This window comes from Periplaneta americana, chromosome 5 (assembly GCF_040183065.1).
Source record: "Periplaneta americana isolate PAMFEO1 chromosome 5, P.americana_PAMFEO1_priV1, whole genome shotgun sequence".
NCBI lineage: Eukaryota > Metazoa > Arthropoda > Insecta > Blattodea > Blattidae > Periplaneta > Periplaneta americana.
Genome location: NC_091121.1, coordinates 28,884,758 through 28,903,857, shown reverse-complemented (window position 1 = coordinate 28,903,857; position 19,100 = coordinate 28,884,758). Strand labels below are relative to the sequence as shown.

Genomic DNA, 19,100 nt, shown 5'->3' with positions numbered 1-19,100 from the left:
GAGGAAGATGATGAAAAGGGGAAATACATGGAGAATAAAGGGAAATACGAGGAGAAAAGATGAATACGGGGGGGGCAAAATAGAATACGAGGAAAACAAGAGGTGCTACAGGAAGGACAAGAGGAAGATGATGAAAGGGGAAATACGTGGAGAATAAAGGGAAATACGAGGAGAAAAGATGAATACGGGGGACAAAAGAGAATACGAGGAAAACAAGAGGTGCTACAGGAAGGACAAGAGGAAGATGATGAAAGGGGAAATACGTGGAGAATAAAGGGAAATACGAGGAGAAAAGATGAATACGGGGGGACAAAAGAGAATACGAGGAAAACAAGAGGTGCTACTGGAAGGACAAGAGGAAGATGATGAAAGGGGAAATACGTGGAGAATAAAGGGAAATACGAGGAGAAAAGATGAATACGGGGGGACAGAAGAGAATACGAGGAAAACAAGAGGTGCTACAGGAAGGACAAGAGGAAGATGATGAAAGGGGAAATACGTGGAGAATGAAGGGAAATACGAGGAGAAAAGATGAATATGGGGGGACAAAAGAGAATACGAGGAAAACAACAGGCGCTACAGGAGAATAAAGGAAACACGATGATAATAAAGGAAATACCAGGAGAAAAAGGAAAATGTGAGGAGATAAAGGGGGATACAAAGATAACAGGGAGAATACGAGGGCAAAGGAAATACAAGACTTTACAAGGAGAACAAAGGGAAGATGACAATGTGTAAACAAGGAGAAAAAGAGTATAAAAGATGAATATGAGGAAAACAAGGGGAATGTGAGGAGAACAACGAAATGCAAGGAGGACAAGGCGAATATAAAGGGAACAAGAGAAAGGCAAGGAGATTGCGGGGAAGAGGGAAACAAGAGGAATGAGATGAATGCAAGGAATTTACAAGGTGAACAAGGGGAGTGCAATGAGAACACGAGGAATACAAGGAGAAAAAAGGGAATAAGGGACAACAAAGGAAAGAATATGAGAACAAGGGGATCACGACAAGAACAAAAGAGAACACGAAGAGAACAGGGAGAATATGAAGAGAATAAGGAGAATACGATGAGAAGGAGAATAAGAAAAGAGAACAAGGAAAATACGAGACCAATGGGAATTCGAGAAGAACAAGGAAAATACGAGGATAACAAGGGGATATGAGAAGAGAAAACAAGAACATGGGAATATGAGGAGAACAAGGAGAATGCGAATATAACAATGCGGTACGAGAAAAAAAAAGACAGAAAGAGGGGAACAAGAGGATTACAAGGAGATTACGGAGAATACAATGAGAATAAGTGAAAGGTAAAGAAAGAATAAAAGGAACACGAGGATAACAAAAGCAAGATAGGGAGGACAAGGTTAATACAAGGAGAATAAGGTTAATAGAAGGAGAAATAGATTAGTACAATGAAAAGAATGTAAATAGAAGGAAATGAAGGGAAAGACAGGGAGAACATGAGAAATTCGAATAGAACTAAGTGAATACAAGTAGACCAAGGCCAAGACAAGAAGAACAAGGGGAATAGAAGAAGTACAAAAGGATTTTCTTTTCTTTTTTTAACTGTGATTTCCCAAGTTAGGTACCTCTCATACCTAGTGAAGAGAAATAACTACAGATTCGGATTCATTAGAAAACTGAAATATTTTTGTCTTCGCTCTATTGCGACTAAAAGCGTGTCCCTTGTACAGTCATGTCTCAGGAAATGACACTATAGTATGCTTTTGGAGATGAATACTGATTCAAAACTCTCTATATACATATATAAGGACGGAATTCCGTGAGAATAGGATCCATGTTTATATTAAATTTTTTACTCAAAATGTTTTCGAAAATAAGTGACGGTAACTCCTTGTGAATCACCCTGTAGAATAGACTCACAAATGGTGATTATGAACATATTTCGCCCAATAGTTTAGCAAATATCTACACACAAACGAAATTCAAAAACATTTTCTTGTTATGAAGAGACGAATCGAACATTTCTGTGAAAATATAAAAATCGATCCTATTTACAAAATTATTCACTTCACTTTAATTTCTAATGTGCAAAAATATGTCGTAGTCCAAAATGATTGGAAAGATGCCAAAATTCTTAAACAAATACAGAAACAACTAAAAATATTGCAATATAATTTAACATACATGGAGATAGTTGAAGATTCAACAAATTCCTGTTGTAGGTGTATTCCTGGTCACTGCGGCGTTCTGTAATACAAATATTTGCAATCATTAAATTAATTTTCAATGACACTTTATAGTTATAGACAACGCGTGTCGTATATTCTTCTATGCCAGGCATGTCAATTGATGCCCACAGGAGCAAACGCGCGCTTTAGAGCTCAGGAGAGCCTGAGCGCTTTACAGCGGAAAGGAAAGAGACAGACGAAAGAGGTGGTATATGCCGCTTGGTCGAGCTATATTCAGGGATAGCCAGCACTAATTCAATAGATAAAGGGAAGAGAACTTATTAAAACTGTACCCATGTTAATTTTGAGATTTGCCTGAGAAGTATAAGTGCATTATAAGAATGTATGTTTTAATTTTAATGCTCATTTTTCACAAGTTTGATTTTTTTTATTCAAAAATATTTTCTCAACTTTTCGTATAGAAAAGTGAAATTTTCAGGTATAGGCCTATTTATTTAGTAGGCTTACAGAATGTTTTCGTAAACCTAATATACCGTAAATACGTATTACTGTAGATAGTGTATTGAAAATTTTGAAAATATTCGCATGGAAATTGTTTGTAAGGAAATGAATTAACAAAGCAACTACTGTTACATCATAAGCAAAAGATAAGTGCCCATGTGTTGTAAAAATGTCAGCTCTATAGCTTCAGCACATTTCGAGAAAATAATTTAATATTCTGATGATAGGAAGTTGCTCACAAATATCACCTTAAAAGCATAATGCGATAAGAGTTTTGTTATGTAATATTAATTACACTTAAAACAGATACAGTACCTAGGCAACTTTGCTTTGTACTGTAATATTGTTTTGATTAGTTTATTGATTACTTTTGTAAGGCTAAAGATACCATCAATATAAATTCCAACTTATCGTATCATACTCAGTCTCTTTCTTTGGAATATCACTTTCTTTATGAATTATGTGTTTCATCCACTTAATACAGTATAATATTATACTACTATGGAATTTAAGTGAATATTCCTTCTTAACTCTCTATTATGTTATTAAGATTTAAAACACAAGTGTAATATTAAGAAATCAGTGTTAGTACTTTTATTTTACAGACAATATAGATAATATTAAACAGAAAGAAGCCATATAAAAATAACGACATAAAATTTCACGTTCCGTTTGAAGTTTGTGCACCACTGTTTTCTTAATCCAACAGGTTGCTTATTCATATACACAACCCTTCCTATTTCCATACTTAGCGCTTGCTGCCCGCGCACGACTTCAAGGTCAGAAAAATGCTAACAGGTTTCACTAAAAAGTAGCTAAATTTTGTAAAGTTGACACACCTGTTTAGCATCGTGCTTATCGTCGTCAAAGGCTCATCTGCGGCACAGCGTAAGGGAATGGTGTGTTATTACTGCCGACTCACAGATTAACTTATTTTTAAAATATTTTAAATCACTCCTTGATTAAAATCAACTTCACAAAAATAAATAAGTTCATTTTAATAACACATCTTTATTGAATGTTGTTCTTACTTTCACTTACGTTACGGTACATTTGTGGCACTTTACATAAAAAATGCATTTGAATATTTTTTGTTCTTAAAATTTTCTTCTGAACGAATGGATGTACATGACCAAATTTTTTTAATCCATTACAGACGGTCAACAGACATTGTGGCACTTTACATAAAAAGTCTCATTCATTCCAAAGTGTTTATCTTTTCGTTTGTAATTGTCCTTCCAATTCTGTGTTTATAAACAGTAGCAGATAACATTTTATTCATCTTTCAAACATTGCGGGCAAGTGTACTTGTATCATCGCATCCAGTGGAACTATCAGGTGTTGAAAAAAGAATCGCCTTGCTGTCGGTACTGAAGAGGTAGAAGGGTGGAGAAAGAGGACAGCATCGAATCCGGAGTTGTACACATTCACCGTACCAGTTCTGGTCTGTTGATCACTTCATTTGAGAAATCAGATGATTCGGAGAAAGTCTTCTTCTTCTCACACAATAAGTACCATATAAAAATTACACCTGTTTAAATCATGTCTGTTGATGCTCACAGAAAGTTTGACACTATATACGATTAGGCCTAGTATTTGTCCCCTAATCTCAGCATACAAAATATTGTAATCCTTATCGCTTTTACGTAAGCAGATGTTATATATGTTATCTTTTAAATTCTCTTTTAAATTTTCTTTTCATTTTTTTTTTCGTTTTTTCTATAATCAACTGGGTCAATATATTTTATACGGGCAATTCTGAAATCACATCTAACAGTTATATGGAAAATTAAAAATAAAGACAAGATGCTTTTATATTTGTATAAATTTTTCTGTTCACAATGATGCTGTGGGATTTATCTTGAACACAGAACAATTATTTCCACAAGTCTCTTGAGAGAATTCTGTCTTAAAATTATGCATATTTTGACCATAAAAATATATACGTCACAGTTTTATTTATTTTTATATATATATTTCGTTAAACAGTGAGCAATGCATCTGTGACTAGCTAGTCAAAATTAAAGTCGACATTTAATATTTCAAAGAACTGACGCTGAAAATACGGATTTCGTTTATATATATTTTACAATTTTAATCACAAGATCAATGAACTCAAATCAGTATTTTCAGCAATTAATTACCATCAAATTATTCACAAAATATTAAAAAGCATATTTCTATACCAATACCTGCCACATTTAACATCAATGTGAACGAGAAATATCCTCTTAAAATTCCAACTTGCAGAGGCAAAAATCATAATTCAAATTTTTGTTGATTTTTTTTCTCTGTTATTATTTTTTTATAGATTAAGTATACATGTACAAGGGAAAAATATAGCGAATTCGCTCAAAAATTAATTCCCTTCATGGACGGGATTAAGTATTTTTACACTAAAATCTTTCTCTCTATATTGTTCTGGTATTTTCTTGTTCCTTAATTCATATTATCTCCGCACTTCTAAACAAAATACCTTGCGTTCATGATTTTTCTTTTCTGATCTTTCCTTTCATGGAAGATTGGAAGAAATGGACTACAGCTGTGTATTTATTAGTGAACATAGTTTCTGTTTTGCCCATATGTCATCATAAAAGATGTCCAAACGTATCAACGCCTTTGCACCACATAAAAAACTTCATACCGAATCGTCTGTAGCGAGTTTTTTTGTTTGAAAACTTGTCACTCAACTAGCACAAATGTATAGTTAGCTTGACAGTTAAAATAAACATATAAAAATTAAAAATCACATTGTTAAATAAACTGGTTATAACTCTTCTTTCATTGTTAATAAACACCAAGTACGAAATCAAGTATAAATCAACACATAGATTAATTAAATGTTTGGTTTCATACTATAACATGTGCGTTGTAACTGGTTATTGAAGCACTAATATTGTAGGCCAGTTTTTAAGAAAACTCATTACATCTTACAGCATGCATGTATGTTTCACTTCTCACAAAATGGTACATTGGATTGCGTTCATAAACAACAGTGACCTCTGTCTTCATTTCTTGGATTCTTCTCTTAAACAAGATTATGCCAAGAATTACTGTGTTCCTCTTATGACAAAATTAATCATATTGTCCTTCTTTATTAAAGTTCTGGAAGTTTCAATTTTGTGAATCCTCGTATTCGGAATACTGGCTTGTACAAATGCAACACTGTAAAATTTTGTAGAATTCCATGTATTAATTTTTTAGCTTCAATTAATCAATTGTAATTAAGTCCACTTTATTTTACTAACTATAAGTCGAGAATACCTTACCTAAAGTTTACACAAACCATTAACACATTTTTTGATCTGAAATGACGGCATTATATTAGATTTTATTCTGTCCCATTGGTTCTCTTTTTTAAAAACTAATTTTTTAGTTGTTTAAATATAAGTTTGCTGGTAAAATTATGCACTATGCTCACAAGCGTTCTATACCATGATGTTTGAGAATATTTCAGTAGTGCAGACATTATATTGTAAGCAAATTATTTGTATCAAAATATCAGGTTAATTTTCACTGATTTTACTCTAGCAATATGACTTAAATTTCACTGATATTTAACTTAAAACTAAGTTTCAAATTTTGTGTATAGGATTTGTTAAACGAGGAAAATATGAATAAGAAAAAAATCATTATTAATTTTGATACACATTTCGAACAAAAGAGAACTAAGGCGGAAGTAAGTTTCATAGTACATTTAGACAATTTAGGCCTATTCTTAGAATTTATATTACGTTACTATAATCAACTTATTAATTATTATTTTTATAAAACATATTATTAAGCGTTATACTCAATTATTGCTTTATTCATTTCTATCTTATATCAGTTAACCTGCATTATTCAAATAGAAGCAATTTACTCGACCGAAAAATTTCAGGTATGTAATAGTTTATTTCTTTTCCCAATATTGGCATTGATGATGTTGCTATATCATACCATATAATATACAGTATGTATTGGATTTCTGTAACTGAAACAAATGCCACTTGTTGATTAGTAGTGTTCATAATCTTTCACTATGCTGCGAAGGATTTAATATTCTGTGAAGAGACCGAATTTTGATGTTAATTTTATTAACCAAACCTTTAAGTGTATCAATGACTGTGGATTCATGTAGCAAAATAAGAATTAACAGGATAAATTATTATATACTTGAAAATTTATGATCGAAATAACGTGACCATAATTTCTTATAATTTACTCATAATTCCTGGAGTAATTTTATGTACAATTATGATGATACCGGTTTTATGCTCGTATATTATTCAAAGTGTACAGATTAAAAACAATAAATTACATTTCAAAGATTACGAACATTTGATTTCTTATGTAGTGTAAACTGAAGTTGTTTATGGTACATTGATTTATGTGAAAATATACTTTTAATTTTGTAATAGACCTCAAGAAACTGATGTTTTTAACAATTGATGGTTTATATCTATTGCAAAAAAAATGTTTATTATAATAAAATTTTTGTTAAAGTTTCCAATACTTTCAAGCAAGATAAGATGTCATAAAATACTTAGTTTTTTTTTAATAACACAGTTTTGGTTATTAATTCCAGCAATGGAATGTGTTACCAGAAGGAATTCTGACTTAAACGATTCACACTAAATTGTAACAGAATTACACAAATTTAATTTAACTGAAGAAAATATGCAACAATTAATCTACGTTTAGTACCTATCCCCAATCTACAAATAAGCAACACTTTTATGATTATGTGAATGTGTGCACCTTGAATTCCATCAACTTCTAAAACACTTATAAGTTAAACGGAAGTTATAATATTTAAACATTAGGTGTGAAATATTTTTTTCTGATATTGGAACCAATTGAAACATCAATACATATTCATAATACAATAAATGATCAAAAACAAAAAGTGATAAAACCTGAGAGATATTAAATTGAAAACAATATTTGTTTTTGCAGTTAATTAAATATTAAAAGCTATCGGCTGAAAACAATTATAAATACATACAGTGAAATTCTGACATTATTTTAACAGTGAAAGTTACATTTGTTAAAACAGATTGATACTACCTAGCTAAATAAAAAAAAAACAATTAAATGTGGGATTAAATCTTGTGAAGGCCAATGAAATTCATTGAATGCAATTCAATTTCGATTCTAAGTCATTTCAGATCAAGAGTTAGCTGTATTTACAGTAATTTTTAAATGAATATTCTACTGTTTATGACGTTACAGGTCTTTCAATGTTACTTTTGCAATTCCACCAGTATTCTCATTATCCATATTGACTTCACATGCAAATGAAATTTATTGGATGCAATTCAATTTCGATTCTAAGTCATTTCAGATCAAGAGTTAGCTGTATTTATAGTAATTTGTAAATTAAAATTCTACTGTTTGTGACGTTACAGGTCTTACAATGTTACTTTTGCAATTTCGCCAGTATTCTCATTATCCATATTGGCTTCACATGCAAATGAAATTTATTGGATGCAATTCAATTTCGATTCTAAGTCATTTCAGATCGAGAGTTAGCTGTATTTATAGTAATTTGTAAATGAATATTCTACTGTTTATGACGTTACAGGTCTTACAATGTTACTTTTGCAATTCCACCAGTATTCTCATTATCCATATTGACTTCACATGCAAATGAAATTTATTGGATGCAATTCAATTTCGATTCTAAGTCATTTCAGATCAAGAGTTAACTGTATTTATAGCAATTTGTAAATGAATATTCTACTGTTTATGACGTTACAGGTCTTACAATGTTACTTTTGCAATTTCGCCAGTATTCTCATTATCCATATTGACTTCACATGCAAATAAAAAAAAAATATCGAAGAAAATGCAATACCAAATACTATGTTACAATGTTTCTATATCATCTCTTGTTCCTACAGTCCGATTACCGTCCTGTAACCTGGCTATACACAACTCTCTTGCTGGCTGGCCATGAGCGGAGTCCTCACGGTGACAATCTCGCGGTGGAGCATGGCGGGGTGTGAGAGAGGGGCGCAGGACACGGGGGACACCAGGGGAGACAGTGCGGTGAGCTGGGGGCCTTCGCACCCCTGTGCTAAGGGGGGAGGCGGTTGGGGGCGGCGCGTGTGATCAATCTGAGCGTAGATGGTAGGTTCCTCTCTGCCCCTCACGATGCCAGCAGGACCCCCGCCGCCGCCCAAAACCACCCCGCTGCCCACCTTACAATTCCCGCCAACGAGAGCCGGGTCCTGAAGACTAGTTGGTCTTGCTAGACACAGTTCTGCGTATGTCACTTCCTCCGTCGCCTGAAAACAACCAAACATCCTTATAGACTACGTACTGCAGCCCACACGCTTTCTGGGGCATGTTGCTTAAAGTTAAAATTACTATTTTACTAGCAACAAATTAGTAAATAAGTACATAAAGAACAATCATTTCCGTTGCATAAATCTGTATTGGTAAATTTGTCACGAGTGACAAGCACTACATCAAATGTGACTATTACATCAAAGGTGAGGCTATTTGCAGACGACTGCATTATCTATAGAAAGATTAGAAATAATTCAGATGTGGATGCTATTCAAACAGACTTGATTAAAATTTACAACTAGGCGTTAATGCATAGGATGAAAATAAATGATTCTAAAAGTAAATCTATAACATTTTGTAAAACCAGAGAGGAAACTAGTCTTAATTACGAATGTGTTGTAATTCCGCAAGAACTGTGTTCTAAATACCTAGGAGAGTATTTAAACTCCACACTTTCTTGAGGAGAGCATGTTGATAATGTTACGGGTAAAGCATGGAGGGCACTTCACTTTATTATGAGAATTTTTAGAAAGGCTATCCCAAAATCGAGGGAAATAGCATATCTAACGTTAGTGCGACAGTTAATGGAATACGGAACTACATGTTGGGATCCCTATAGAATATATCAGGTAAATTCCTTAGAAAGGAACCAGTATAGGGCAGCTAAATTTGTTAAAGGTAAAAGAGAAGATGGAAACGATACGATAAAAGAACTTAAATGGGAAACTTTGGAAAAGACGTAGGAAAACTAGAATAACATCATTGTATAGAGCACAACTAGGTCAGAAAGCATGGGTAGACATAACGGCTCGGTTAGAAAAGCCAACGTACTATGGTAGGATTTTAAACTGAAATGTAGGAAACAGAAAACGGATGTAGGTAAATTCTCATTTTTAAAAAATGATTGGAATGACCTACCTGCGGCGGTCTTTGATGGCTGTCCTTCCTTAAGGAGATTCAAGAATCACTTAAAAAGTTGTGTATAAAATGCAAATTAAAATTAAGGTGACATTTAACATTTAATTTCTTTAAGGTGACATGTATTAATTTAGCCTGACGAGTTACTCCCTTGGTTTGAATTGTAAATTATTTAAAAATAGCGTGTAAGAGGGCCTTAAACTAGAAATGTTTAGCTTAAATGTAGTTCTGTTTATAAGTACGCATAAGGGTGTAATTATTTGTATTATTTGAACTGTTGTATCAGTGAAGCGAGGTGAGTCAGTGAAGTTATGGTTTTACAGCGCAGTGAACAGTTCCGATCAGTGATAATTTATAGCGTCAATGAAATGTGTTCTATAGTGTCAGTGAAATGTGTTACAGAGTGTCAGTGAAATGTGTCCTAAAGTGTCAGTGAAATGCGTCATAGTTCCACTAAAGTGAGTGAGATGAGAGTAAAGTAAAAGACTATTGAAACTTATGTAGGGCTATACATATGTAGGTTATAGGCCTTTTGTAAAATTAGGTTATTTTGTGTTTTATTATTAATTGTAATTATTGTGTTAAATTTTATTGTATATTCTTATTATTGTGTATATAATTGTATTGTGTATTGTATAATTGTATTGTGTATACTACTCCACCGGGTGCTTGCCCACTTGCAGTATAAATAAATATATACATAATTACTGAAAGTTTCATTTCTTTTACCAACGAATTGTTGCATACAAATTTGTCAACAGTAATCTCACTAGAGGTTTTGATTTATCTAGAGAAATTCAAACTCGAGTGGGATTTAATTGACTATTACACTATTAGAAGATAGTATATAAAGATTAGAAGAACTAAAGTACTTTAATACAATAAAATATTAATTGACTTACTAAAATTCTATTTCAATAATGTTAGCTTTTCCAAAACATTTGAACGGAGCCGCCATTTTCAGTTGACTGTCTATACTGTAAACAAATGACGATCGTAAAGTATGTTTTACTATATAGTACCGTAAAGAATTTCCAGTTTGAAATGTTGGCAGACAAAGAAACAAATGGTAGGGAGGTGATAAAAAAAGAAGAATGTATATAAAGATTAGAAGAAATAAAGAACTCTAATACACTAAAATGGATATTAATTGACTTACTAAAATTCTATTTCACTAATGTTACCTTCACAAAAAAGTTGAATGGACCTGCCATTTTCAGTCGACTATCTATGCGGGAAACAAATTACGATCGCAAAGCATGTTTTATATTACCGTAAAGAATTTGCAGTTTGAAATGTTGGCGAACAGAAACAAATGCTAGGGTAGTGATAAAAACAAACAAATGCTAGGGAAGCGATAAAATTGTGCTATAAGCAGCCATGATTGTTTGAAAGACGTCCTTTCGTACCGAGCATATTTACTGAATAACCCTGTATACTCTGCATACAGTATTTTATTCATTCAATTTACAGGATGTGAAGCATTCAATTTTGTAATATCCCAATGTTTTTCCATACGAAACTTCTGTTATTTCACACACTTTATGCATTGTGTTTCATATCATGTTGTCTCTGAAGTTTACGGATAAAGTATCTCAGGAAGCAGCTATACTTGAAGAAAAATAAAGAAAAGGGTGAAGTCCTTTTTGTATTGCGGAAACTTACCGGGTGGCCTGGAGCTGGGTACCTATCCCTGTTATTCTTGAAGTTTTCAAAGAGATCGCCGTTCCTGGATACATTGTTTCGCTTTGGATGTTCATCGTAAGATGGCAGCTCTGGCGGTGTCTGGTTATTGAGGCCTGGTGTCTGCGCCTCAGACACTAACTGGTAGTCCGAGTCTGGAAGCAAGAGAGAGGAACAATATGGAAACTAGAACAAATGGTCTTGAATATACCAGCGCCGGGGGCTCGTAAACAGCATACAGTATATCTTCCTTACGCTGTATAAACAACTCGACCCATCCTCCTGCCATGAAGAAAAAGTTCAATGAAAACTTATACAGATTCTGGACAGCATCACGCATACACACACCTACACATATTTCTCTGCAACAACCCAAACTCTCGTACATAGTATAACAAACTTGTTTCATTATTTGTGAAACTTCTTCCAAAGATGTTTCACGGACGAAGTCTCCCTATAGCTTTCTCTAACTTTCAATATTTACAATGCACATCATATTACCCATGTTCAAACGGAATTTACACTTATTACATTGTATTCCTGGTGTTGTGGAAGAGAAGGCCTGATGGCTTTAACTACACCAGAATAAATAGATAGATAGATAGATAGATAGATAGATAGATAGATAGATAGATAGATAGATAGATAGATAGATAGATAGATAGATAGATAGATAGATAGATAGATAGATAGGTAGATAGGTAGATAGGTAGATAGGTAGATAGGTAGATAGGTAGATAGATAGATAGATAGATAGATAGATAGATAGATAGATAGATAGATAGATAGATAGATAGATAGATAGATAGATAGATAGATAGATAGATAGATAGATAGATAGATAGATAGATAGATAGATAGATAGATAGATAGATAGATAGATAGATAGATAGATAGATAGATAGATAGATAGATAGATAGATAGATAGGTAGATAGATATAGATAGGTAGATAGGTAGATAGATAGATAGATAGATAGATAGATAGATAGATAGATAGATAGATAGATAGATAGATAGATAGATAGATAGATAGATAGATAGATAGATAGATAGATAGATAGATAGATAGATAGATAGATAGATAGATAGATAGATAGATAGATAGATAGATAGATAGATAGATAGATAGATAGATAGATAGATAGATAGATAGATAGATAGATAGATAGATTATTTTTAAAATAGGTTGTTATTGTTTAGTCAACTGTCCGAAGACAGGTCTGAAGCTCACAAGTGATACCAAAAAGCACCACTTACGAGGCAAATAGGCCAGGAGATAATGGGGTAGGATGGCCAGTTCCTTTCCCCTCATTGCATACATCGCCGATTAGATACATGTTACATTAATCAGACTTCAGATGCCTACAAACAATTGATCTTCCTCCGACACATATTGTCAAGTGAGATGTACTTCCTGATAATAGAGGTACATATCAGCCGGAACCTCTAGAATCTTGTGTCTAAATGGATTGAGGGATTGGAATTTCTAAAGATGGATGGTGATATACTTCCATCCATCCATCCATCCATCCATCCATCCATCCATCCATCCATCCATCCATCCATCCATCCATCCATCCATCCATCCATCCATCCATCTATCTATCTATCTATCTATCTATCTATCTATCTATCTATCTATCTATCTATCTATCTATCTATCTATCTATCTATCTATCTATCTATCTATCTATCTATCTATATATCTATCTATCTATCCATCTACCTGCCTATCTATCTATCTATTGTGATTATCGTATTAAAAAGTCAGTACTTGTATATTTTGGGGCGCACGGTAGCATCGCGGTTAGAGCATAACGTTGCAACGTCGGAAGGTCGCGGGTTCGATTCCCGATGGGGTCATGGTCATGCGGAAATCCAAAAGACTTACAATTCGACTCACTTTGTCCCAAATTTTTTCGCTTAAGTATATACATGTCACTTATTGTAAAGTAGAAAGATCATTTTCTGTGAGCTTAAGTGAAGAACATTTTGATAAATCGTAGTAAGCTTACATTGTTTCAAAATAAAATAAATGTATCATATAAGTGTAATGCAAAACTCGATTTTGTTAGTTCATATTTTTGTTTTTTGTTTTTTTTTCCGCTTCATTGTGCATGTTTTGTCATATGATAATGCATGAACGCATGCATGTTTTAAGATTTGATAGTGCATGGAAATCTATACACTATTTTTGTCATTATTATTATTATTATTATTATTATTATTATTATTATTAATGCCTGTTATTATTCGGTTGAGAAGCTTTTGTAATCCAGTGTGCTGTCAAAAATTCTGAAAGTTAGAATTTATAAAACAGTTATATTACCGGTTGTTCTATATGGTTGTGAAACTTGGACTCTCACTTTGAGAGAGGAACAGAGATTAAGGGTGTTTTGAGAATAAGGTTCTTAGGAAAATATTTGGGGCTAAGAGGGATGAAGTTACAGGAGAATGGAGAAAGTTACACAACGTAGAACTGGATGCATTGTATTCTTCACGTGACATAATTAGGAACATTAAATCCAGACGTTTGAAATGAGCAGGGCATGTAGCACGTATGGGCGAATCCAGAAATGCATATAAAGTGTTAGTTGGGAGGCCGGAGGGAAAAAGACTCTTGGGGAGACCGAGACATAGATGGGAAGATAATATTAAAATGGATTTGAGGGAAGTGGGATATGATGATAGAGATTGGATAAATCTTGCTCAGGATAGGGACCGACGGCTGGCTTATGTGAGGGCGGTAATGAACCTCCGGGTTCCTTAAAAGCCAGTAAGTAGTAGGCCTAGTAGTAGTAGTAGTAGTAGTAATAATAATAATAATAATAATAATAATAATAATAATTATTATTATTATTATTATTATTATTATTATTATTATTATTTCCAGATAACTTATTATATTAACCATTCACTATATCACATGAAAAGAGAGGTAAATTACAATTAAAATTATTTATGTTTTAAACAATGTTAACGCTCAAAGAGGGTCATATATATAAGTAATGTCATTAACTTCAGAAGGTTATTCTTGAAATATTTCAAACAAAAAAAAAAAAACAAAACAATTTTGCTAGCTTTTTCTTCCTTTTCGAGATAAAAATTGTTGTATGTGAAACATTGCATATCGTGTTCTGGGAATGCCATTGATTTAATCCCAAATATGCTCAATGGATTTAAGAGAGAAGTATATTATGATAAAATAAATTATTGAAAGAATTCAGTTTTGTTTTTTAAACGTGCAGAAATTAGATCCGAACAAAATAAATGTAACATTTTAAAATTCATTTGCGGAACGAAAAGTTACATTTGTTCGGACTAAATTTCTGCATATTTAAAGAACAAAGCTAAAATTCTTTCAATTACTGCTCTCTTAAATTGACTGAAAAATATTGGGAATTAAATAAATGGCTTTCCCAAAACACGTTGTGAAATAATATAAAACAATTTTTATCTCTAAAACAAAAAGACGAACAAAATTGTATTACATTTTTTGTTTGTAATATCTCAAGGAATAACCCTCTGAAATTAATGACATTACTTAGGGTTCACCTTGTACAGGGACATCATTTTATTTTTACTAACACTTTTAATATTAACTTGCCTATACCTCTGGATCAACGCCGTTTGCTACCCCTTTCCACGACTGGAGTTCGATGATACTGGGGTAATATACAAACAGATCACTTTACTAGGTATAGGAGGGAAGAAAAGTATTTCATCTATTTACGTAAACTAGGAAATATTGCACTTTTGAGTTTGATCATTTTCATTAGGTTTTTGTTTAATCAAAATACAGTATTGTATTAACAATGAGTGTTTTTACTCACGAACTGAGCTGTCCATGTGGACGTATTCATTATGCAGTGTATATTGTACTGTCTACAGCACATTATTGTACGATATAGAGAAGGAAGTTAAATTGAAAAATAATCATAATATGGATATTTAAACACATTTCTGAAATGGTGGCCGTTCATTTCGATACAGGCTGTAGTTCTAATGTGCATATTATCGCACTATAGACTATTGTACCTAATCCCAATTATCTGTTTCGTCCTTCGTACCAGTAACTCATGATGAAATAATTCTGTACCTACTCTATAAAAGAGTACCTTACGTACTGTAAATTCAATCTTCACTTCTGTCCGATCCGAAAAGATAAAATTACTCAGACATACTATCTACTGTCCGTCCAAGTGGTTTTGTCGTAGAAAGGGGGGAATTCACGTTACAGTTAATTACTTAACGAGGCCCTATTATTTAAGTTATTTTAAACAGTTGTATAATATTACGTAGACGTCCAATTCCTAACAGAAATTAATGTTCTCAGAAAAGAGCTAAGACAGCCCAGCCACTAGCTGGCAAATAAAAGCGGGTGGGGCAAACCGGGATAAGACGTAGTCAAATGGACGACAGCACCTGTGCGAAAATGATTCAATATTGAAAGCTCTTTCGTTACTGGAAAATGCGAAAATATTTTTGAAACGTACTGTTTACTATGACCGTAAGGCTACTATGACTGTATATGCGGTCTTGGATCTGTGTGGAGGACGGTTGAACTTCATTAGTAGAAGGGGTGGCAGTGAAGTACATTAAAAAACTCAGGTACAATAAAAATTGAAGTAAAAATAAAATGATGTCCCTGTATAATAGTAACTTTGATTCTTCTTGTAAATCAATGTTTCATTTGCAAACGCCTATGTGACGATATGAGTATTCTATGTTGCGAACGTACGTTTGGTACAGCCTATTTTTTTTTTTTAATTCCATAAAATGAAAGTCGAAAAGTTGCAAGGCAAACTGCCTCACAGCTGTAAGGGTCAGCAGCTCCTCTTTGTACACAGAGAGCCATATAGCCTAACATGTACAATTCATTAGCATGCATTTGAGCCAATTTCCTGACAAGTTTGCCTAACTAGAATATTAATGAAGAACCACGTCCCTTTCCAACCATTCCCAACGCCTATTCCTATTTGGTGATTTGATGTACGGCAGTAGGATTGTGTAGCGTACTATTGGGTGTTTGTTGTGTTGAAGCAATGTATTACAGAGTCTTTTGGGAAATCATTCCATTGTATCGTGCTGTATCTTTGCTTACTCTGACGCCCTCTCCACCAACGTAGAGCAGGTAATGGGGTGTACGTGACTCGGGGGAGGCCTGTCAGAGAGACGCGAACCCCCACACTAACCTTACCCCCTCGCTGCACACAACCCTTTCCCGCCCCTTCCTAAAAAAAGAAAACCTTCTTACCTTTCTACTGTCCAGTTCACTGTTAAAAACTTCACTTGTTCAACACTCACGTCTTACAGTCCTTGAATTGTTCTTTTTCTATTGAATGCTCTTTTCATGCTTGAAGGTTTCGCCTACAGTACTGGCACTGATATAATCGGGAATTGTAGCTGGAAATAAAAACGCATCACTATTCAAAATCACTAGTTTAAATTGAAAGCGGATTGATAGAGTCAAATAGCTGAGAACGTGGACAGATTCATTTATTTGGCAACTGTGATTGACAGCTGTTTGTTTGGCTGTGCTTCAAATGGAAATATCGTGTAGGGCTTTTGAAATAAATATTATCAATGGACGACAGAGTTAGGATGGATTCCAATTTTACATTAATAAAAACTATCTTCATCAGTATAAGGCTGATCTTAGGGATGGCTCTACTTCTAAATATACGTTTAGAATTATTTCCTCAACTCTACTGATTTCGTCTTCGTTTTACGCCTTTAGATTACTGTTTTAACCCTGCAAGGGAAGGTTAATCCTAGAGCGAGCTACATTCATCTAAGTGAGCAATTACGCTGGCTCCAAACTAGGTGCATTTTCATCAGTTGACTGTGCTAAGGTTCCTTATATATTCAGGTCTCATTCAGGCTACTCCACATGTACACGGTTATAATTAATGAAACATTTAAATTTAAAGTTTCGTTTGCACTAATTAGTTTATATATTTCGTTTCATGTTCAATATAAATGACAAGTGCGAAATTTAATAGCGTATGATTGGCAGATGGAGTGCAACGTAGAGTGGCAATATTGAAATTTCATTTTCTATCAATTACGCAAAAGCGATAGGGTTGGAAGTAAATCCCGAAAAGACTAAGTATATGATTATGTCTCGTGATCAGAATATTGAACGAAATGGAACTATAAAAATTTGCTGAAAATTTTCCTTCGAAGAGGTGGAAGAATTCAAATATCTTGGAGCAACAGTAACAAATATAAATGACACTCGGGAAGAAATTAAACGCAGACTAAATATGGGAAATGCCTGTTATTATTCGGTTGAGAAGCTTTTGTCATCTAGTCTGTTGTCAAAAAATCTGAAAGTTAGAATTTATAAAACAGTTATATTACCGCAAATCTAGTCTTTCAGGTAAAGCTCCCTGTAAAGCAGATTTGAATAATTTCAAGGGAAAAATTTACGTTCAACCATAGGTCCCGGGATCGATACCCGGCCCCGGAACAATTTTTCCCTTGAAATTATTCAAATCTGCTTTACAGGGAGCTTTACCTGAAAGACCAGATTTGCATAATATATACGTCACTGTGTACGTTAACAGAAAACCACAATTCCAAGTCACACAGAGATTGTGTGCACTCGATGTGGGTCTCTGGCGCTTCGTCAGCCCATGCGCGAGTTGTGTGGATATAAAGGGAAAAGTTGAGACGGTGTCAGGTGGAGTTCCCGGGTAGCTTGGTTGGCAGAGCACTGGTACGTTCAACCAGAGGTCCCTGGATCGATACCCGGCCCCGGAACAATTTTTCCCTTGAAATTATTCAGTTATATTACCGGTTGTTCTGTATGGTTGTGAAACTTGGACCCTCACTTTGAGAGAGGAACAGAGATTAAGGGTGTTTGAGAATAAGGTTCTTAGAAAAATATTTGGGGCTAAGAGGGATGAAGTTACAGGAGAACGGAGAAAGTTACACAACGCAGAGCTGCACGCATTGTATACTTCACCTGACATAATTAGGAACATAAAATCCAGAAGTTTGAGATGGGCAGGACATGTAGCACGTATTGGCGAATCCAGAAATGCATATAGAGTATTAGTTGGGAGGCCGGAGGGAAAAAGACCTTTGGGGAGGCCGAGACGTAGATGGAAAGATAATATTAAAATGGATTTGAGGGAGGTGGGATATGATGGTAGAGACTGGATTAATCTTGCTCAGGATAGGGACCAATGGCGGGCTTATGTGAGGGCGGCAATGAACCTCCAGGTTCCTTAAAAGCCAGTAAGTAAGTAACAATTACGCAATAATCGTTGCTCAAAGCAGGATCAGTAAATGTTGCACTAAGCGAAAGACATTCATGAATTTCTCATGGGTTATTCCACTCCATATTCGCACACTGGAACGCCCATTTCTTCACAAGACAAGTTTCAATTTCTTAATATCTCATCTAAATATATATTTTTAAAAGAGTTTGGGACGTTCCACATCCTGGTATTAATCACTTCCTTCTCGGAAACCCCTCGCATATATTCTATCTGACTTTGACAAATTCCCAAGAGAGTCCTAGATTCATTTAAATAAGTAAATGATTTCTCATCTT

At 34.1% G+C, this 19,100-nt stretch overlaps 1 protein-coding gene across 1 annotated transcript in view; it reads right to left on the bottom strand.

The window, feature by feature from the left end:
• Positions 1-3,645: 3,645 nt before the first annotated feature.
• Positions 3,646-19,100, bottom strand: part of LOC138700581 (nephrin-like) — a 1,373,770-nt gene continuing 1,358,315 nt past the window's right edge. The window contains exons 13-14 of the mRNA XM_069827162.1: positions 11,514-11,686; positions 3,646-8,926 (exon numbers count right to left, since the gene is read on the bottom strand). Coding sequence (XP_069683263.1) covers positions 8,564-8,926; positions 11,514-11,686 — 536 coding nt within the window. The 3' untranslated portion in view covers positions 3,646-8,563. The remainder of the gene's footprint in view (positions 8,927-11,513; positions 11,687-19,100) is intronic.